This window comes from Saccopteryx bilineata, chromosome 1 (assembly GCF_036850765.1).
Source record: "Saccopteryx bilineata isolate mSacBil1 chromosome 1, mSacBil1_pri_phased_curated, whole genome shotgun sequence".
NCBI lineage: Eukaryota > Metazoa > Chordata > Mammalia > Chiroptera > Emballonuridae > Saccopteryx > Saccopteryx bilineata.
In genome coordinates, this window is record NC_089490.1 from 81,636,477 (window position 1) to 81,658,320 (window position 21,844).

At 58.2% G+C, this 21,844-nt stretch overlaps 1 protein-coding gene across 5 annotated transcripts in view; it reads right to left on the reverse strand.

The window, feature by feature from the left end:
* Positions 1-21,844, reverse strand: part of GRAMD4 (GRAM domain containing 4) — a 78,471-nt gene continuing 56,627 nt past the window's right edge. For 4 of the 5 annotated variants that reach the window (XM_066255073.1, XM_066255098.1, XM_066255088.1 and 1 more), the window contains exons 4-19: positions 18,828-18,948; positions 15,433-15,494; positions 12,792-12,927; positions 12,166-12,191; positions 11,580-11,671; positions 10,830-10,921; positions 9,876-9,924; positions 8,621-8,692; positions 8,142-8,185; positions 7,960-8,069; positions 6,762-6,916; positions 5,092-5,236; positions 4,288-4,381; positions 3,596-3,680; positions 2,856-2,924; positions 1-2,432 (exon numbers count right to left, since the gene is read on the reverse strand). In XM_066255073.1, coding sequence (XP_066111170.1) covers positions 2,328-2,432; positions 2,856-2,924; positions 3,596-3,680; positions 4,288-4,381; positions 5,092-5,236; positions 6,762-6,916; positions 7,960-8,069; positions 8,142-8,185; positions 8,621-8,692; positions 9,876-9,924; positions 10,830-10,921; positions 11,580-11,671; positions 12,166-12,191; positions 12,792-12,927; positions 15,433-15,494; positions 18,828-18,948 — 1,457 coding nt within the window. In that variant the 3' untranslated portion in view covers positions 1-2,327. The remainder of the gene's footprint in view (positions 2,433-2,855; positions 2,925-3,595; positions 3,681-4,287; positions 4,382-5,091; positions 5,237-6,761; positions 6,917-7,959; positions 8,070-8,141; positions 8,186-8,620; positions 8,693-9,875; positions 9,925-10,829; positions 10,922-11,579; positions 11,672-12,165; positions 12,192-12,791; positions 12,928-15,432; positions 15,495-18,827; positions 18,949-21,844) is intronic. The other variant, XM_066255080.1, reaches the window with a different exon arrangement.

A 21,844-nucleotide genomic window follows, 5' to 3' on the forward strand; every position in this document is an offset into this window, starting at 1 on the left:
TTAACACAAAGCATTTCAGGTTTATTTAAATAAAAATTATAATTTATACAAGACTTTTCCTTTAAACAAACAAGGTTTTTTGTTGTTTTTTTAAAAAGTTACAGGGGAGTATTTTTCATGTTCTTCATATAGGACAATCCTTTCACTGAACAGTTACAATGGCAATGACTATTTACAGATACAAAATAGAGTCGAGCTTCAGACATAAAAAATTTAACATTCATCCGTTGTAGCTCAGTGATTAGTTGTGGAAGTTACATATCTGCTCAGATTTACACGATTCAATAAAACTGCAGGTTCTCTCGACAGGAGCCCAGAGCTGGCATAGGTCCAGGCTCGTCCTGCTAGCAGCCCACCCTGAGCCCCAGCGCCCCGGCACCCCTCAGCCCTCCATAGGTGGGGCCAGGTGACCACCCCTGGTCACATGGTGAGTTTTCATCTCCCTTTCTTCTTGGAAGGGACTCAAACTAAACCACCCCACTGCTGAAGGCCACAGCCCTATGCAACTGCAGGGACAGCCCCCCACTGAGCTTGGGGACAGAATCCCATCTTTGCTGACAAGAAAGCACGTGCCCACCCCTGAACGGCGGGGAGGGGTCGGGCTGGAGCAGCACCCATGGCGGTCACCCCCACAGCCTATCCCCGGAGGCAGTCCAGGACCCACTATGCCTTGCCTTGGACCCCAAGGCGGGTTCCCTCTGGGGTGTGTTCCCTGGAGTCCACAAGAGCTGGTCCACCTGCATGCACTGTGGGAGCTATAAAGCCAAGGTTTAGAGTGGGTTCTGCCCTCGTTGTCAAAAGGCTGACCTGCCGAATTACACGAAGGCCAACGCTGGCGTGCCCAAGAGCCTGTGGGCGCTGCAGTCCCCTTGGACTTCACCGACTGGGCAGGGTGTGTGCTTGATCTGGCTGGTTAGCGTGGCTGCCCCCTGGAAGGGCTCCCCAGGCCCCAGCAGGTGGCCCTGCAGCCCCTCCACAAGGGGGTGATGAGGGCAATGCCACCAACCTTTCACCCACACCAGCAAATGAGGATCAGAGCAAAGATAAAAATTACATCTGAAAAATGATATAAAAATAAGAAAAACAGCTTGCTCTCTGTAAAAAATATAATCTGTTTCTTCAAAAAACAACAATCTCAGTGACACCCAAGGGATCCGGGACAAGCCAAAGACCTGGGGCAATCCCAGTGGGAGGTGCGCTGATCTGAGGGTGCTCGTGCCCGCCGCCCTAGTCCCACCAGCACATTCAACGCCAACCTGGCTTCGGGCTGATCTAGAATAGGCCGAGCATGGCCACCTCCACCAGAGCCGCAGCCTCCTGTGCGGGACGGGCCCATGCCTGTGGGGAGGGCGGGCTCACTCCCACCATGTGCACGATGGCCAGGAATACTGTCAGACGCCACGGGCGTGACTGCTGGCCCCAAACATCTAGGTTTGCTCATGGTCATTCCCCAAAATGTCCTCCCAAGCATCCCATGGGCCCAGGACACTTCTGTTCTCTGTCCCCCCCCACCAGCCCCAGAGCCCCTCCCTCACTAACCCTGGTGGCTCAGCCTGGAGGCCAATACTAGCTACACAGCAGCTGACTTCCATCTGAGAGCCACCAGCACCTGGGCAGACGCTCTGCTGGGTGGATGCTCTCCTGGGCCTTTCCAAAGAACTGTTAGAAAATGTGCTTCTAGCGACATGCCACTCCGTATCCACACCGGATGCCAGTTAAGGCCCCCTGGCCGGCTTGTCAGGCCAAGACGGCAGAACAGACAGTGGGCCAGACCCTGGCCTGAGGCACGAGGGCGCCCACCAGCCCTTGCTCCCCCATAACGGCTGGGCAGAGCACAAGCCGGCTGATGTTCTGAGGACACGCAGCAGGGGTCCCGCTGAAGGAAGAGCAGGTCCTCCTGGCTGTTTATGGAGGTTGGTGAAGGGGCCCGTCTCTTGTCATCAATGTCCTTCAGCTATGGCTTTGGTGTGGAAGCGCTTCCAGCCCCCAGAGCGCCAGGCTGCATGGCTGGTGCCGGTCTCTGCCCAGATGGGGACAGAGGAGGAGCAGATGTGCTTGGCAGAGGCTGGGACAGTGTCCTGCATGTCATCCTTTCCAGTGGCCTCCGAGGATCCCCGCCCTGTGTTCACAGTCTGAGAAGCGCCTCGCCCGCAGGCGGGCTGGCACTGTCCATCTGAGCGATCCAACCCTCATGAGGGGTCACGCAGGTCAGCACAACAGAAGCCACAGGTCGAGGGGGGATTATTGCAAAAGATCATAAGGACATCCAACTTTTCCCCACTACCAAACGGTTAAGGAAACTGTCAAAGTGTCCTGGGAGGACAGCACTAGCTGTCACCGCCGGACGCTGCGGCCGCCGTGATTTTCATGTACTGGTTGAAAATGGTCTCGAAGGCCTCATCTCTGTGAACCATGGCACCAAACACCAGCGGCTGGTGGGAGAAACGCCCTCACTGAGCCTGGTGGCCAGGCTGGTGCAGGACAAGGCCACCCGCCCCGAGGCCTCGCCTGGCCCCGGGCCAGGTCCGTGTGGGGAGACATGGCATCGGGGTGCTCAGGGCAGACCCCCTCCCACCCAGAAACCAACGTCAGAGAAACTGAGGCGAGAAGCCCAGAGATGGGCCCCCAGAACCACCCTCCCTCCCTGAGTAACTGTGCTGGGTCGTCCCCTGTGGGCCTCAGCTTCCTGACCCAAACTCGATGTAGCAGGAGGCTCCTGTGGCCACAAGGGGTGGGGGGAGGGAGGGCATTTCATGGGTCATCTCTGCCCAGTTGGAAGCCTGGCAGGTCGGTGGTTCTGAGCTCACCCCAGGGATGCTCAGCTACGCTCCCGGGCACCCTGCCTGTCCACTTACTTTCTGGGTCGATGGCGTGGACACGGCGATTCCCATGCCCGACCCCGGGAGGACAGAGAGGACCTTGTACTGGAAGACAAGAATGTGTCGTCACAACAGGCCTCTCTTGGGGCTTGGGGGGGGGGGCGGGGCCATGACACCCTCCCCACACCCAGGGCATTCTCCATGGAGCCCATAGCAACAAGATCCACAGAGGCCTGGGCTTCCCAGCCACAGGGACAAGGACTGACTCTGTGACTGGAGTAGGTCCAGCCACCCCTACAAGTGTGCATGCAGAACCCCTCCTCCAGGCACTGGGCACACCTGTGCCCACATGGGGACAGTAATCTATGCCCTCACCTAAAACCTACCCTGAGGTGTGTGTGTGGGGGTCTCAAGGATGAGGGGCAGACAGCACAGTGGTCTGAGGAGCTCAGGACCTGACTGGCTGGACCCACCTTGCTGTGCTGCCCCCTATGTGTGTGAGGACGCCAGGTGCCAATCCGCACGGAGGTGGGGGAAGAAAGGCCTGGGTACACACACTCTGACAGGAGCCAAGGGGCTCTGCATGCATGCCTCCCACAAGGGAGCCCTGATGTGGGCAGAAGCCATGCCTGCTGCAGTCTCCAGGTGACACCTGCCTCCTTGAAAATGTGCCCAAGTTCTAAGAAAACCCTGCCAGACTGGTGGCCCTGCGGCTTCTCTTTCCCTGAACCAGGAGGGGAAAACAAAAAACTGGGGTGGGGAGTGCCCACACTGACCTTCTGGATGTCTGTGATGTCCACAAGCTTGATGACCTTGTTCCTCTTGGAAGAGCCGGACTTGGAGCTCTCGAAGCACAAGTAACTACCCAGGGGATGGACAGGGGCAAAATCCAGCCAGTGAACCACAGGGGCCACCTGGCTGCTGCCACCACAGCCCCCGAGGAGAGGAAGGGTGACCCTGAGCACACAGCCCCTCTCACCTGTTAAGGTGTCCTGGCTTTTTACAAAAGATTTCACTTTTAGAGAGAGCCTCATAGCTTTTAAAGATTAAAACCCACTGCTCTGCACTGAATCTAATATATATTCCCAAGTCGTTAGAATCCTGGGACATCCAAGAGTGTCCCTGAGGCCCGGCCGGGGGTCTCTGTGGCCAGATCCTTCAGTAAAGAGTAGAGAAGAAAGCCTGGGCCCTTGGCCACTGCTGTGAGTATGGGGACAGTTGGCCAGGGGCCCCCAAAGCTGAGAACAGCTCCCACCCGGGGACTGGCTCCCCAACCCGCCACACTGAGCTGTCTGCACAGTCTCACCCTAGGAGAGAGACGGCAAAGCCACCCTCGGGCTGCTGCGCCCCGAAAGGAGAGCAACGAGGACTGGCTGAGCCGGGACGCTACTCCCTGGCTGGGACCCGCTGCACCTCGGGGAGCGCCCAGGCCCTCGGCGGCCCCGCCCCCCACCACGGCCTCACTCACTTCTCCGTCACATACAGCACCCCATTCCTGATGTAGTCCGTGGGCATCTTCCGGTCCCTGTTGATGAGGCAGCAGCGCCAGCCATTCTCGCACACTGAGGGAACAAAACCGAGCGTGGTTTTCCCACTGAACCGCCTGCCTCGGGGACCCACCGGCCATGGTTACCCAGAGGTGTGCCAACACCGTCCTCCGCCACCTGAGAGGGGACAGTGGCACACGGAGAACAAAGTGGCACTGAGTTCCTTTTTCATGTGAACATGGGGGTTTGTGTTTTGTATTTTTTTTTCTAGAGAAAAAGGACACTGGTTGAACAGCCAAGGGATAGAAATCAGACTCTCGGAGGACACGTTCGAGGTTAGAGGGACGTGAGTCTAGGAGGTCAGAACTTAAATCCTCCAGGATTTTCTTTCCGTGGTTGGCATCGCACTAAAGACACCAAAAATTGTTAATGAGTCCAATTCCCTGAGAGCTCAGCAGTTTTATGGGGGAGCCTTTCTGGGAGGCAGGCAGGGGCCTGGGCCCCTGAGTCAGACAGGCTACACACAGGCCATGGCCCGCAGTGCCCGGGCTGGGAGGACTTCGGGGCAGTGCCTGCATGTGGAGGGAGCTGCGGGAGCACCAGCTGCGGGGACTCTCTTCTGCTCGGAGCAGGCCCAGCGGGTTCCTGCTGGGCAACCGTTTACTGCAGGACCCTCTCCACTGGGCCCTGGGCCAGGAGCCTGGAGCAGCCGTCTGTCAACCTCCCACAGAGGAGCGGGGTCCCCCCACCTGGCCAGGCTGGGCACGGGCTCACGCTCCACATACCTGCCAGAGGCCGCTCATTTTCTGACAGGTTAAAGATCTCATGGAAATTGCCCTTCTTGGTGCCGTGGAAGCGACCAGCGTCTTCGTCCTTGCTCAGGCTGGTGGGTGCACTGGACACATAGCTCCGCGAGGAGGTTGTCTGCAGCTGCCAACAGCACCCCGTCCGTCAGCCATGCCAGCGCGGAGGGGGGAAAGGGGCCGGACATGCACGGCCTCCCTCCCCAGGCCAGCTGCAGACATGCCAACAGGCAGGTATGCCCAGATGTGGGGGCACAGGCTCCCCTGGGGGCCAGTACCTGGTCCTTGTCCTAGGAGCCCTCTCCTGCTAGGCAAGAATCCCTGCTTCAGTGTGGGCACCCCCCCTTCCCCCCAGCGATGTCCCCACCTCAAAATGCCGCACGGAGCCCGCACCCCAGCACACGCAGTCCCTGTGCTGCTGGTGCTCGGCGCCAAGGCACTTCAGATGGATTTTCAGAACCAGAACTGCTCATGGAACAGGCCACCAAACAATGTTAAAAAACTCAAGAGTTACAACACAGCAATGCACAGCATTAGGTCACAGCGGGTTCCACACGGACACTGTACCTTGTCATGCCCTGACAGCTGGCCGGAAAGGAGACAACACACGTGTGACCATGATAAAAGAAAAACGGGTCCATGTGACACGAGGTCATAAATACACCAGCTTAGCAAGCTGTAAGCACAGACCCAGGCCTCTGTGAAGCCTCAGCGGGGTTACCTGCCACCCAGGAGGCCCACTTCCTTGCTCCCCTCACTGTCTCCTCAGGGTGGCCAGCACAAAGTGGTCCCCAAGAAGGCCCTGTCGAAGCCAGCCCAGGGCTCCTCCCGCGCTGTCAGGGAGCCCAGCTGCCTGCCTCTGTGCCTCTCCCCTTGGGTCCACCTCTATCTGTGTGCCCAGAGCCCATCTGCTGCCTCGTGCATGCCCGGCTGCACACGCAGCTGGTGAGTCCAGGCTCCCAGCAGGCTTTATCGCCGCAGATCTGGGGAGTGTGGACCCACTCTTGACCCAGAAGAGCTCTACTCCCACTAACAGAAGCATCAGTAGGTCCTTGAACATCCTTTCCTCAGCACGCACACATGCACACACACATGCACATGCACGTGCGCCTCTGCAATCCAATGTCACCTCTTTCAGGAAGCCCCCCTAGACACTCCTGTGAGTTCTACTAGGCCCAGAACTTCCCCACTTATCTGAGACCCTGAGGGTAGCACCAAGGCTGGTTCGGGACACAGTGTCATATGACTATCTACTGTGAATGAAATGTGGACCTAGTACCAGCCTGTGAGCCCAAGGTGGACCCATCTCAGGTGCTGCTTGGCTTACTGCTGAGCCTCAGAGCTGGGGACCACCCACAGAGTGGTCAGTGTCAGGGCTCCCTCTTCCCCAGGCCCCCACGCTCTTGTTGCCATGACGAATATCCCACAGCCTGCGGCCTGGCCCTGGAGCCAGCCTGGCTCAGTGGGACCCATCTCCAGTGAGTCTGTGTGAGGGGTCTCCAAGTGCAGCATGGCGCCCACCCAGGGGTGGCTGGCCCCTCAAGGGCCCCCTGACATGGGCAGCACACTAGCCCGCTTAGGGGACCACGTGTGAACGCAGAACAGCAGGCGGCTCCCTGGGACCCCGTGCCCCCAGCTGGAGGAAGGCTTACCCTGCGGGCCACGGCGGCGCTGGAGCGCTCTTTGAGCTGGGGGTCGGTGGGGAGGCTCTTCCAGATGATGTAGGGGGTGTCGTACTTGGCTCGCAGCCTTGGGCAGCGTTTGAAGATAAAATCGATGAGGAAAAATTTGATTCCAGCATAGAGTCCTAGGGGGAGAACACAGTCCCACTTCACCGAGGACCGGCCACTGAAACCACTGGCTCAGTATGGCAGCCTGCACCCCCACGTTAGGCCTGGGACAGTGGCCCCAGTGGGGGCAGGCAAGGTGACCCCTGCTGAGGGAGCATCCATTTCTGTGTTTCTGCAAACCCAGTGGTGGCTCAGGATGAACAGTAAAACTGTCTCCAACATCACAAGGTTCTCTCATTATCCCCATCCCCTGAGGGTGACATAAAGGAAAACCGGGGGATGTGTCCCCAGTCTGCCCTCTGATAGGACTCCCCCAGGTCAGAGGGCTCGTGTGCCAGCCCAGGTCCCCAGAGAGACACCCATGAAACTGTACAGCCTCTACTCCCCCAGGGACATTTTATGAATGTTGGCTTTTGTCATTTCCCCAAGGCCACATGCTTGCCAGCCCTGGTTCACCTGGTGACAGGTGCAGACAGGGAGCCAACAAGGGACCGAAGACCCAGCTGAAATTGGGGGTGGGGGTGGCGGTGGGTGGGGAGAACAGTGCTCAGACTGTGAGACGCCTGAACTGCACGGCCACGGTGCTCAATGCCCCAACTCAGATCAGCTGCTGCCACAGCCTGTGCCAGACGCTGGCCTGGCTGGGGACACGGAGGCAGGAGGGAGGGCGCTGCTGCCCACAGTGGGTCAGGGATCCCGGTCTGGCCAGGGGAGGAGGGTGCAGCTTCCAATCCTGGGGGAGTGGAGCTGAGGTGGCACAGCCTCAGGACAAGATCTCAGCCTTGGGGCAGGCTCTCCACCTGCTGACCCCTGAGCAGGACCACCCTGTCTGAGGCTGCCCTCTTCCCCCCGACCCTGCAAGGTCTCTGGGTCTTGCATGAGTTTCATGTCTCCCAAACTTAAGCATTTTTATAAGCCATTGACCAAGGTGCAGAGGAAGGGACACAGTGTGAGTTCATGGCTGTCCTCCTTCCTGGAGGCTGCAGTCCCACGCCGGCAACCCAGTGGGAAGCAGAGGCCCAATCGCTCCGAGTCACACGGACAGCACACGTCTGCTCACCCATGGCGAGCCCCACCAGGCGGTAGGGGAAGAAGCAGGAAGCCAGGAAGGCGGCCCACAGCGCGATGTACAGCTTCTGTGTGGTCTCGGGCTGCACCCACATGAACAGGCTGCAAGGGAAATGGGGCTCAGCTGGGCACAGGGTGGCGCCCCAGACACGGCGGGCGGGGGTGACGACTTACTTCTTGATCTTTTCCAGGATGTCAGCCATCTTGCCAAAGAGGTTCTGCATGGAGAAGCAACTACAGTTAGGGCAGACCCCAGGGCCATCGGTCCAGACAGCGGTGCCAGGAGGGCCACAGGTTCATGGGGGTCCCTGAGAGACCACAGCCAGGTGCCACAAGCCAGTGGTCCTGCCCCGCCACTCCTGAGCACTGGGTGCTGGGTTAGGTCTGAATCGTGGGTTAACACAGTGATCATGATGTTGGACCCAATCCTGTATCCCTCCCAGGAGCTGGCTGGGCCTGGCTGAAAGGGGCTCCAACAGGCACCCCTGTCAGACCAAACTAGGGGACACTCCCCACCCCTCGGGGCTGTTTCTGGTTGGGGTAGAGGATCGCAGGCAGGCCAACGACAGGTTAGCTGCTAACAGACACATCAGGCCTAGAAATTCGGGGTGCTAGGGCCCCTCGCTGGACGAGGCTGGAACCTGGGGCAGTACCTGGGCCTTCTGGGCAACATCCAGTACCAGCTGGAACTTCTCGGACACGGTCAGGTCTTCCTTTGGAGGCTCCTTCAGTCAAAGGGGAAAGAGAATGTCCACTGAAATTTGACAGTTCAGAGAAATTACTGACAAAAACGGCACAGTCTCCCCAGCCCGGGATCTGGTCCCTTTGCTGCCCCTACAGCCAGGGCCACAATGTCCCCAGAGGACCCAGCTGAGGGGCCAGCACAGGGCGGCTGCTCAGAAGGACCCTCCTCCCTGGCACTTGAGAGGGTGGGTGGGCGCGCAGTGGGCACGCCCCATAGTAGGCAGGGTTGAGGCCCCGATTCACATGGAAACAGCTCACCTCTGAAGGCGCCTATGAGATCAAGCAGTCCCCCAACCTCATTTTACAGGTAGGGAAACTGAGGCAAAGGGGGGCCTGATCTCGCCCTGCTTGTCTAAGTTTATTCAACATAACCCTCCTGAGAGCCTCCTGGGCCCGGGCTGGCAGGCATACGCCTGCCCCTAGACATCCTCTCTGACCCCGCTTAAGGGGGCCCTACAAGTACCACTGCACTCAGCAACCCTGCTGCGTGCTCTGTGCACACAGTGGGTGCTCAAACATCCGACAAGGCCCGTGGAGGCGCTGAGGGCTCCCTCCTTCCCCAGAACCAGAGTCCCCTCCAGAGCAATGTCAGATTTTTTCTATACAGGGACAGACAGTAAACAGGCGTGGCTCTGAGGAATACCCAGTCAGTCACAGCCACTCAACTCAGCTGGTCCAGCTCAAAGTAGCCATAGCACGCGCCAACGAACGGGCATGGCTGCATGCCACCTTATTTACAAAGTCAAGCTGCAGGCCAGAGATGGGATGCCATCAGAGCTGACCCTGCTCTACACGTCGCCAGTTCAGCCCACTGCTCCCCTCCCTCCACAGGAGGCTGTGGGGGCTACAGGGCCCCCTCACTGCACCCCCTCCACCGTATCACATCCCAGCTGGGAAGGGTCAGTAGGAGAGGTCGGGGCAGGGCAACCTCTCCCTGAGCTGCCAAGCCTGAGCAGCGAGGAGAGACTGGGGGCACCAGCTGTCCAGGGCTCCAGGTTAGGGACAGCTGGCCTCCTCTTGGCCACTCTTGGGCAGGCAGGGCTCCCGTGGGCATCCACAGAGCTGCACCTGGAGGCCTTGGGGACCTATGGGCGACCTGCAAGGTACCCAGGTCAAGGCCTGACCTGGCAGAGACAGGCAAGATCCTCACCCCCCGGGACTTACCACCACTTCAGATACTTCAGGCACGATGCTCCACTGTATCCTCCAGCCCCTGGCGAACAGGAGACAGCACATGGTCACAGGGACGACACCCAGTGCCCACGCCGAGTACCCGCCAGGGAGGAGCATCCTCAGATATGAACGGAGGGCCTTTGGAAGCCCCTGCCTTTCACCTCTGAGACCGCCAGGGCCACCCCCTGGTGCAGATAATTTAGGTGGTCATCACCGGCCCCTGACAGGGGGGAACACATTTAAAAGCTCCCGAGGTCATGGGACAAGAAGCCTTTCAAACAAGGGAGTAGCATGGCGGTCCCCTCACAAATATTTAAATGTTTCTTCTTCTACACAAAACATTTCAAAGGGACCAACCTCAGGAAGCCCCTGGGAAAATGAGTGTGAAAGTGTGCATTCTGAACGGTCATATCCAGTGTGGAGTGCTGGGCTCTCAGGCCCAGCGTGGGTCAGGTCCATGGTCCCTGGGTGGCCACAGGTCCAGACAGACCCGGTGGCCTGGGGATGTGGGGGCTCTGCACTGGCCTCCCAGCAGAACCCCCACGGCCTTAAGAGGGCACTCAAAGAACATGAGGAAGACAGTGTGGAGCTCTGAATCCTTTCCTGTCCCCCAAATGCCACAAGGACCAGCCAGAGCACAGAGCCTCCGCAGCTCCACGTCCCTGTTGAGGTCTGCAGGCAGATTTCCTGCCAAAATGGAGCCCATTGGAGGAGGGGCTGGGATGACCCTGCAGCTGGCACCCACTGGCTACAGAGGAGTTTGGGTATCAACCATGGCGGCTCCAGCAAACCTGGGGGTTCAGAGCCTCTCAGAGGACTCCTCCCAAATGCCAGTGCACCAGGCAGAGCCGGCTGGGCGTGTGTGTGTGGGTGTGAGAGAGAGAGAGAGACACACACACAGCCAGACAGCACAGTCATATGCATACATCAGACCAGCTCACCTACCTGGCTATGAGGTAATTGAGGGACAACCTCAAAATTGCTAGGAACAAGAACATGGGGATGGCCCAGCCATGCCACACAGCATTCATGTAGACCTGTGGGTGGGAGAGGAGGCAACAGGGAGCTGGTCAGGGGCCCAACAGTCCTGCTGGGCTGGCCACCTCCCTCCCCTCCCCCAGCCAGGCAGATAGCGCTTGGGCCCCGCACCGGAACCACCAGCCCCTGTAAGACAGGAAGACAGGTGGCCACAGGACACTTCAGGCAGGCAGCCAGGCTTATTTCCCCCAAAGCATCCCCTCAACTCTGGGTGACATCCCCACCCTTTCCCAGGACTGGTGGCTCCCAGGCCTAGCTCGGCCCCCTGGGTCACTGTGTGTTTGCCCAAAGCCTTCCCCAGTCCCTGGTACCCACTGGAAGGGACCTCAGGGTTCCATGGGGGAACACAAGCCCCCCCCCTCATCGTCTCCTCTGACCACCTGGGAAATCAGACCAAAGCATGGCCAGAGTCCTTTTCAAGAACGCTGTTGTTACAAGACCCTCTGGGCTGACAGGGAGCCCGGTGGGCTGGCCCTAGGAAGCACACAAAGCCTTTGATCTTCTCAACAACCCCACGGTGGGGCGGCGTCGCCATGCCCACTTTACAGATGGAGAAACTAAGGCTGCTCTCATTCCTGCACTGTCCTGCACAGCCAAGGTGGGCCCCTTGGAAGACCTCAGGGCAGGCACACACCCATCTGCCCAAGGGGCACTCACAGTGAAGGCGATGGCGGACGTGTAGACAGAGTACCAGTCGGATAAGGCAGAGAGGTTCTTCACAAAGCTGGTGACAGGCTTGGCGCCACGCTCTGGGGACAGAACAGATGGCAAGGTCAGGCCAGCGTGGGTCAGCGCTCAGGGACACCTGGCGGGGTCAGGCTGGCCGCACCAGCCGAGGAAGAACAAAACAAGCAAAGCAACCGCAGGCTCCTTGTGCGTCTGGCCCCTGGGCCGGCACGGGCTCTGTCCTCCTGGAGCTGTCTGGTGTCCCCATGGGGGACTGCCAGCTGTCTGCCCCCAACCCCCATGTCTGTGCCCACGGACAGCAGGAGGGCCTGGGAGGCTCAACTGCAGGTATCTGGGGAAGCACCATCTTTCTAGAGGGGGCCTCCATGCCTGGAGGGATGGACAGACGGAGTGAGCCTGAAACATACTTCCAACAGCTTTGGGAAGAAGGCTGGGGTGCAAATGCCTGAAGAATGTTTTTCTAGAAAGATATCCAGTTTAGCGCAAGACTGCAGAACCCCTGCTCAGCCAGCCCACACCCACCAGAGCTCAACCCCCCCACTGGCTCAGTACTTACTTAGTCGACGCATGTTCTCGGTTAACCTGAAAGACAGGGAGAGCGAGATGAGGGCCAGTACAGACACATCTGTGACTGCGCCCCAACACCCCGTCTGCAGGGCTCTCCTGGCATGCAGGGAGCCACGGGCCATGATCAGCCCCACTGATGCTCCCTGCACCGGGGGGGGGGGGGGGGGGGGCGGTCTGGCCTGTGGAACCATTCCTCACTTCCTGCCCTCGCTCCCCAGGAACCTCAGTCTGAAAGAACAGGGCTGGCTCACAGAGTGCCCTTGGAGCCGAAGAGACCTACAACAGCACCTGGCACAGGACACGTTTACCAAGAGGCACATGACCCCACAAGGCCCAGGCAGTGGGCACTCCTCCCTGAGCCCACTGTGCCCAGGTTTGTCAGAAAGCACGAATGAGACCACTGAGTGGAGAACATGGCATGGAGAACATGGCAGTACAGTGGCCATCCTGAACATCGGTGTGGCCTTTGCTCATTGGCCAAAGGCCTGTCCCTTAGAGGGTGGCACAGCCAGGTCAGGGGGACCCCGCAGCCACGGGGCAGCCCTGTATCATGGTTTCACCAAGATGCTGGCCTGGTCCACTTGAGGCGAGCGCCCACCTCCCTGAGGCCCCCACCTGCGGGCACTGAGGGGCTCCTCCGTCTCCACGGTGCTCTCCTCGGGCTGGAACCGAAAGTCCTCCACGTACTCCCCAAACTTCTCGTAGAACCACTTCTGCACGCGGGGGCATAGCCCCTGGCCCCGCCGGTCTGCTGGGACAGGCAGAAGTCTAGTGAGGGCACGGGGCCAAGGGGGCCTGCAGAGGGCAGGGTGGGGGCTCAAGGAAGCCCCGAGGAGGGGTGCCGGTCCAGGGCAGGCTGTGAAGAGCTCGGTCCCACTGAAAACAGAGCCGGACCCAATTCCGTCATAAGGCGCATGCCGGCACACTTGGGGCCTCCGTGCGTCTCACACCCGACCCCCAGCTGCTGGGAGGCTGCCCCCAGCACAGGCGCTGTCCAGGTGTGGGTCTGCACCAGCCTGACTGCCTTGATCCTGGGCACACGCGTCCACCTGGGAAGTGGCTGGGCAGGCTCACTCCCTAGGACCTTGTGCCCCTGCCAGTGGGCATGTGTGTTGGATATGGTGTCCTGGTGGGATCCCCAGTGAGCTAGGTGACCCTGCTCACCTACAGCCAAGGATTTAGAAAGCCACCCCATTGCAGACTCAGACCAGGATGCATCCCACAGAACGGGAGCACTTTGAGCTCATTGGCAAGCAGGTCTCCGAGTCGCCTGCAGGGGGCACTGTCCACCACCATTAGAAGGGTGAAAAGGTGGCCATGTACTGACCAGTGAAAGGACTAGGTGGGTGGAGGTTTCTACACCCACTGGGGCCACCCAGGCAGAGGAGGGGTGCTGAGGGCCTTGAGTTCTCGGCAAAGACAGGGTTTTTACAGTGAGGGGCAGGCAGGGTCAGCTTTGTCCTCTCAAAAGCAGTTATGGACCAAATGTTCACATGTCATGAAATGGTCTTCTGATTTTTTTCAACCATTAAAAAAATGTAAAAAATATTAAAAATGTAGATGCCAACAGGCTGTAGTGTGCCGACCCCCAGGTATCAGTCAGGCCTGCTCTGAGCAGATGGGTTTTGGGGGTCCTGAGCTCCTCTGCCCTGGCTGTAGGACAAGCCCTGCACACAGAGCACCTATCCCCACCTCCCTCATGCTGGGGCTGCATTTGGTGGGGTCCCTCCCTCACCCTAGTTCTCTCACCGAGACCCCGCTCCTGTGACCACAGCTATCACAATGGACTTGGCTCGAGGCTGGGCCCTGGAAATGAGGGGCAGGGGCTAGAGCCACAGGGGACCCACAGAATTGGGGTCTTGCACCGTGCACTTCTCTGACATGTCCACGCCCAGAGGAGGCTCACTGTCGCTATGCACAGCAGGGGCCCCGGGGGTCTCCTGTGCTGCTCCTGGCTTAGAACCTGGTCACTGGACATGAAGCCTGAGAACCCAGGGAGACCATGGTTCTAGGGATAATGGCCAATTCTGCACCCAGGCCAGACGGCCTGCGAGTCCAGCACCAGGGACCCCAAGAAAGGAGCATGCTCCACCTTCCCACTGAAGGCAAGCAGGGCAGGCCCTGACCTGGGCAGGGGAGAGATGGGACCGGCTCTGGTCCAAGTTCAGCCTCAACCTGGCGGCTGCCCCTGGGAAAAGGCTCCCCCTACCCCCACCACCAGGCCTCAGTTTCTTCTTCTTTATAGTGGGCAGGGCTTAAACCTAAGGCCCTTCCAGTGGAATTCTCAGAGTTCAACTAGCACAGGCAGGGGGCTTCCCATGAATAGTCAGCCTGCAGGAATGGGTTCTAGGTCCGAGCAAGAGGCCACAACTTTTCACGGTACAGCCCCTCAACAGCCAAGTGGAAAACCCGGTGAACTCCCTCACCACCTTCCGGAGAATGATTTAGAAAGTGTGAGGTTTGGGATGAGCTACAGAATGTGAGCTGTGGTAGGAGGAGAGATGCGGAGAACAGGATCTGGATCAGGAGTCCCTAAACCAGGGCCCACAGGGCCGCATGCGGCCGGCCCCCTGAGGGCATTTATCCGGCCCCACCGCACTTCCAGAAGGGGCACCTCTTTCATTGGTGGTCAGTGAGAGGAGCACATTGGCCATCTCATTAGCCAAAAGCAGGCCTATAGTTCCCATTGAAATACTGGTTAGTTTGTTGATTTAAATTTACTTGTTCTTTATTTTAAATATGGTATTTGTTCCTGTTTTGGTTTTTTACTTTAAAATAAGATATGTGCAGTGTGCACAGGGATTTGTTCATAGTTTTTTTTATAGTCCGGCCCTCCAATGGTCTGAGGGACAATGAACTGGCCCCCTGTGTAAAAAGTTTGGGGACCCCTGATCTGGATCCTGACTTGGGGAGTGCAGGACACATGCCGATCACGGCCGCCCCCTCTGCTCGCACATCCCCTAGACTGGACAACCAGCCACAGGAAACAGCTGCCAGGCCAGTGGCCACATAGCCACTGTGATGAGGACAGCACTTCTCTGAGGAGGGACTGAAATACATGCTGGGCTGTATGTCCACAAGAAACACAGCCACGTTTTGACTGAATGACTTGCATTTGCTGTAACGACTCACCAGTTCACAATCAGACACTAAGCCAGGTCTGACGGGCGGAGACCCTGGCTATGAGCATTTGTGCCCAGGGAACAGGTTGACACCCACCCCACCCCCACCCAGCCGGGAGCCTGCTGGGGCCTACCTGCTCCATTGGCCACCTGGGCCTGGCTTCTCGGAGGCTGCTGAGCCGTCTGCTCCTCGGTTCTTGAAGAGGGGAGAAGGAGCAACACCTCTGTTAGTTCAAAACGCGGGGCGAACCTGGGGTTGTGTTCCGGCGTTCGGAAGGAACCGTACTGCGCACCATGGGGTTCGCCCCACAGTGGGCTCCCGCTGGGACCCTTACTGCTCAAAAGCACTGGTCATAACAGGCATAGCTTTTTGTGTTTCATTGGCCGGTTAAATGTGTGCCTCGTAAACATATACCTCTTTTATTTCTTGTTAGTTTTCACACACATTTGCTTCTTTCTTTACTGTTAATCTCAGAATATATAATAGCTCCATATTGCTAATGAACCGCCTATTAAAAATAAAGGAACTCAACACGGAATTATTGGGCACCATGCAAGGCCATAGGCTGATCCCTCCCCTGGCTGGCTGTGCCCGAGTCCCAGCTCGGCCCCTGCCAAGCCACCTATCTCGCTTCCTGTCCCTGCAGCCCAACCACCTCTGACCTCAGCAGCCCCCCAGCCTAAGAGCCGTCTCTGGGACTTACAGGGTCCTATCGACCCGACTTTCAGCTGCAGTCCCCGATGGAGCTGGCCTGGCCTCCTGGCCACCTGACTCTGCACTGGCCTGGGTCACTGTTCCTGTGGCTCCCAGAGCCCCCAGTCTGGCAGGGACCCCAGGACGTGGGAAAGGTGGCACCGTGGGCAAACCCTGTCGGGGCCTAGGGGTACAGAATGGCCTACAGGAAAGGGACCGTTGGGCCAAGAGACCCTGAGAACGTGCACATCCTCAGCTTTGGTGAGGAGGAAGGTGTGGTTTTCTGTTTTGTTCACACAATGCGGTTCACGCCCACATCTCTGGGAGCCAACCCGGTCTGCAGGATTGTAACCCCCAAACTGTAACCTGAAGCAGAAGGCATAGAGGACAAGCTAGACCAGAGATGAGTAGGGTGAGCACAAAGTGACAGACAGAAGATGAGACCGAGGCGGGGTCCCTGGGAAGAAAGCCCTGCTCAGGGAGGAGGAGCCCAGCCTCCACACCACCCTTCCCTGTGGCTGGGTCTACACCTGTGGCTACTAAGTAAATGGGGACTTAGTGGAAACAGAACGGGAGCCTAGAGCACACAGGAGACTCCAGGACCCTCGCTGGGGTCCCTCTGCTCCTGAGCAGGTGTCGGGGCCTCTGGACCAGGATGTTCCCAGAGTAAGCCTGGGGGTTCTGCAAGAGGCGGCTCACCCAGGAAGCACTGACAGGCTGGCTCCTCGCAGAGCCAGGCCTAAGTGTGCAACATGAGGACTCGGGGCCTGCCGGGCAGGTCTCGCCTAAGCCAAGGGTGGGCCCTGCTCCGAGTGGCCAGCAGGGGCTGCCTGGGTTCGTGCTTATTACCGCTTGTTTGCACAGTAATAGTATCGCACAGTCATTGGTTGTGTGTTCGTCCCGACACAATGACTTGCTAGAAACCAACAGGTCCTAAGATACTAACGGAGCAGGCTGCCTTCAGGGAGGGAAGGCTGGAGATGGAGCTGGGCTGTTCCTGTGGCAAGGAGTTCACCTTCTTCCCCTCACATCAAACACAGACTATTAGAATGGCTAGTGATGCGCCCTGAACGTAGGGGACAGTGACAGCACAGGGCTCCAGGCAGGGGTCATTTGAAAATGAAAAGGAAGACAGGTCAGTGGCTGGGTCAGGATGTCCCAGCCTATCTGTTCTGCAGGCGGTCCCACCGCGGCTCCTGGAGGGTCTCAGAGCAACACAATCTCCACAGGGACCTCGGACAAATGAGGGGCCCTCCCTGCCTGCAATCCTAATAACTGGGAGGCTGCAAAGTGTTTCTAAACAACCTGTGCCAACAATGATCCACCAAATAGTCTGGAGGGGAATGTGCCTCGATTGTTTAAAGTCCAACTTTCTCCAGCCCTGGCTGGGTAGCTCAGTAGGTTAGAACATCATCCTGACATGCCGAAGTTGCAGGTTTGATCCCTGGTCAGAGCACACACAAGAGTCAACCAAGGAATGCATAAAACAACAAACCGATGTTTCTCTCTCTGTCTCTCTCCTTCTTCACTCTAAAATCAATTCTAAAAGAATCTTTTTAAATCATTTAAATCTGTCCCTGACCTGGAATGACGAGACCTAAGGGCAGATACCAAAGCCACTGAGGAGTCCACGCCAGGGTCCAGGTCAGGCCCACTCTGCCGCTGACCACTCCCCAGGCTGGGGGCGCTGGATGGTCAGTCACCAGGGTCTGCTGCATTCCTGCAGAGCACCTCCAGCCACAGCCACAACACTGTGGGCTGATGCAGCAGGAGGTGGTGGCCCTCAACACAGCCGCAGGCGTTGGGGGAAAAGTGACACCAAGAGGAAAACACGAGGGTGGGGCCGACCACTAGCCATGGAAGTCAGAGAGGCACTTTTGTCCCTCCATAGCTCTTGAATCCATAACGGGAGAAGGCTTCTGCCTTACAAAGTAAGCTTAAACTGAGGTGACTGTCCAGCAAATTTTCTTAAAAACCAAAGTAGAGGTTTGTGTAAACATAATTCTCTTGTTTTAATCCTGCAGCTCACCTGCAGCTTGGGGTGGGGTGCGTGTGTGTGCATGTGTGTGAAGTGTGCGCGTGCGTCCATGCATGCATGCCTGTGTGAAGGGGTCCTCCACAGGCTTAACCACCCTGGACAGCCCTCAGCCATCCCAGATGGCACCAGAATGACCAGGAAATTGAAGGTCACTTGCCTGGAACCTGCTTCTCCCTATACCTCTCCCCTCGGGTCTGTTTCTAGGTTCCTGAATCCTATCCCAGATAGAGCATGGAGTGCCCTCGATGCTCCTGGGACCCTCGGCTTCCTTGGTCTTAGCCTGGATGCTCCTTTCCTATAACCCCAGCCAGTCCCCAAGCTGACCCACGGGAGACGGGACCCTGTGTCCTCAGAACTGACTGAGGGCCAGACACCCAGGGGCTCTGGTGAAAGGAAACATTAAACCGATGGAACAAGGCTGGGGTTAGAAACAGAAGACAGATTCTATAAAAAGTAGGCATACAGGGCCACCAATACTATCAGGGTCCCCAGGGAGGGCTGGATGTAAACATGTGCGTGCACCAGACAGGGCGCGCTTGTGGGTGACGGCACGCTGTAAGACACCAGCCATGGCCAATGCACTGAGAACACACCACGCCTCCTCACCGGCCCCATGCCTCCTCTCCCAGCCCCACGGTCCCACGCCTCCTCTCCCGGCCCCCACGCCTCCTCTCCCGGTCCCCACGCCTCCTCTCCCCACGCCTCCTCTCCCGGCCCCACGCCTCCTCTCCCGGTCCCGGCCCCACGCCTCCTCACCCGGCCCCACGCCTCCTCTCCCGGCCCCCACGCCTCCTCACCTGGCCTTTAGCACTTCCTGGACCTTCTGCTCCAGCTCGATGCGCCGTTGCCGCTCCCGGTCCAGCTCCTGCCGCAGCATCTCTGCGTTGGTTTCTTCTCGCAGCTTCCGGAGCTCCTCCTCTGTGGGGAAGAGGACCGACTGCCAGGTGACCACTCAGGGCCACCTGCCCCACAGGCAGGACTACTAATTGGGGTTTCTCTCTCACATAGTTATGGGATCTGAGGTGAAGCAGGGTCAAGGATTCCTTTACCAAATAAAACAGGTGCAAAGTAGACACTCAAACAGCACCTCACCGACCACACCACCCAGCAGGATGCCCTGGAGGAAGGGACCCCACATCGCCAACATGCACGTGCACCAGACATCTGGCCCTCGGAGGGGCAGACAGACAGCTCCTGCCAGCTGCGGTGTGATGACCTCAGACCAGCACAGCTGGAGAAAAGGGCTCGTGAAAAGCCTCACCAAGAAGGTGTGAGCTAATGAAGAGCAAGGCCGGATCCTGGGGAACAGCATGGGTGCACAGAGGGAACAGCCTTGCAGAGGGCCTGAGGCTAGAGGGGCCCGCAGGGCTGGGGGCAGTCACAGATGAGACGGGGTGGGGACCATGTAGAGACATTTATTCTGGCAGTGATGGACACCAATACTGAGTACGTAGTTGTTTTAATGGGAGTGTGTGGTGAGTTGAGCAGTGGCCCCAAAGAGGTCCACATCCTAACCTGACAGGGACAAAGGGACCTTGCAGACGTGATGACGTTCAGGACCTGGAGACAGGAGAGTATCCTGGATTATCGGGATCATGCATGTAAATTCATAAGAGGAGGGAGGAGGGTCAGGGGTCTGAGAGAGGAGGGGACTGGAAGATGTTTCCTGTGGACTCTGAAGTCAGAGGGAGGGGGCAGGAGCTGAAGAACAGAGGCTCCTGTGGAAGGCGAAGCAGGCAAGGAACAACTCTCCCCATGAGCCTACAGCAGGGAGGTGGCAACTGTGAGGGCAGGACAGCACTCACCAGCCCGGGAAGTGGCAAACGGCCACGCAAACACGATAGCCCCAGTGTCAGGGTCAGGGTCAGGGTCAGGGTCAGGGTCAGGGTCAGCACCTGCCCAGGTGGGACTGAGGCTGGTTACTGGGCAGCGATGGCGTCAAGTGTGGCTGAGGGTCATCTAAGTACAGTTTCTATGTAGAATCTGGCTGACCGTGGACTCTGGTAGCCACGGTCCAAGTGATGGGTCACAGACCCCCTCGATCGTGGGATTGACAGGCTGAGACCTTGCAAATGGAAATTCCTATGTTAAAAGTCATGTCTGCTCAAGTCCTGAAAGGCATTCCTGAGACAGATCAATGTGACCAGTTAAATCACCAAAATCAGGTGAAGACCAGGCCCAGGTGGGGCCTGGGTAGGACGGCAAGGTGCTCAGGGCAACCCAGCAGCTTCCCTTCCTGGCCTGGCTGCCTCACCAGACCTGGGGACACAGGGCCAAGCCCAAGACCATGACATTCAGACCAAGGTCTCTACAGCAGCCCCAGGCCCCAGACACAGGCCAGTCTGCAGAAGCGGCCATGTGTGAACGGCAGGATCTTGTCCGACAGCACACGGGTGGACCAGACAGAGAGAGGCCTGTGGTGGGAAGACTCCTGCCTGGGTGGGTGCCCGAGGAGGAAAGGGAGGTGTCTGCACCTGGAGAGTTCGTGACTGGCTGGATTTTGTCACTAACTGAGAACAAATATTTAGATTTGCTGAGTGCCAAGATGCTCACTCAGTAAATATTTGGAGTGCTTGAGTCCTCCTGCATCCTCGCCTGCTGGGTCCTGCTCTGGGCACCTGTGTCTCTGCCTCCTCCACACCCTGCCGGCTCCCACCGGGCCCCTTGGGAGAAGCTCCTCCCCACAGGGGGGCTGAGATGCCACCACACAATCCCACAGGAAGCGGTCGCACCTGGCTCCCATTGGCCTCAATTTCCTGCAGATACCCCTTCGGTCCTGAGGGTGAAGCAGTGTTGTCCTCTCATGGCTAAGTGTCCTGAGGACCAAGGGCTCCCAACACAGTGAACTTGGTGCCTCCCAAGGACACAGAATCAGCTTTGTTTAGGGGTCACACAAAGGGGAGATCAGAGAGAAGGAGTGGCCTCTGTCTAGGGACTTGGGGACACTGAGTTAGACTCAGAAGCAGGCTTCAGACTGGTCCAGGCAAAGAGCAGGTGACAGGGGCGCAGAGAGTCCCTGCCCCAGACTGTGGGAAGCTACAACTCGCCACCACCACCACCCCGCCTTGCCAAGAGCCGCACCCCTACGCTCACCCTCACAGCCCAGCTCCTTTAGAGCAGAGGGAAGGGTACCAGACATGGATGGGCCGGGCCTCACCGACACACAGCTGGGATCACTCCTGCAGGTACCCTAAATCCATCCATCTACTTTTGTCCCTCAGCTTGATCCTAACTAGACCCCTAGGTCCCCACACACCCTCCAATTTGGCTCCAAGCAGCAGTCAGAGGGTCCTCCAGAAGCCCAAGTCAGAACTTGCTGTTGTTCTGCTTAAAGCTTGGCAGGGGCTTCTCCCGGGGCTTGAGATAGAATGCGCCCAGCCAGTGAGCCCTTCCACGGAGGCCCCACCCTGATCTTTGGCTTTGTTTCCCACTCTCTCTCATCTTTGCTCACTGGGTTCAAGCCACAGGGACCCTCCTTTAGGTCTTCAAATGCCCATGGTCTGATCCTGCCCCAGGGCCTTTGCACGTGCTGCTGCCCATTCACCTTGTCCATGGCCCTAACAGGTGATCAGACCAGGAGCCCCAGGTTCCATGGTGACCTCCACTCAGCCTCATGCCAAGCCTGGCCTATAATATTCACTGTCAAAGTAGAAGGACCACTGTGACAAGGCAACCACACCCTGCCTGGAGCAGCGTCAAGGTGGGTCTCTGAGAATGTACCACGAGTGTGAACTGGCTCCTTCAGGTGAGCCTTGAAGCTGCTCCCTGCTGGACCTCGGTCCCTTGGGCAGTGGGTCTATCCAGGCACACGTGG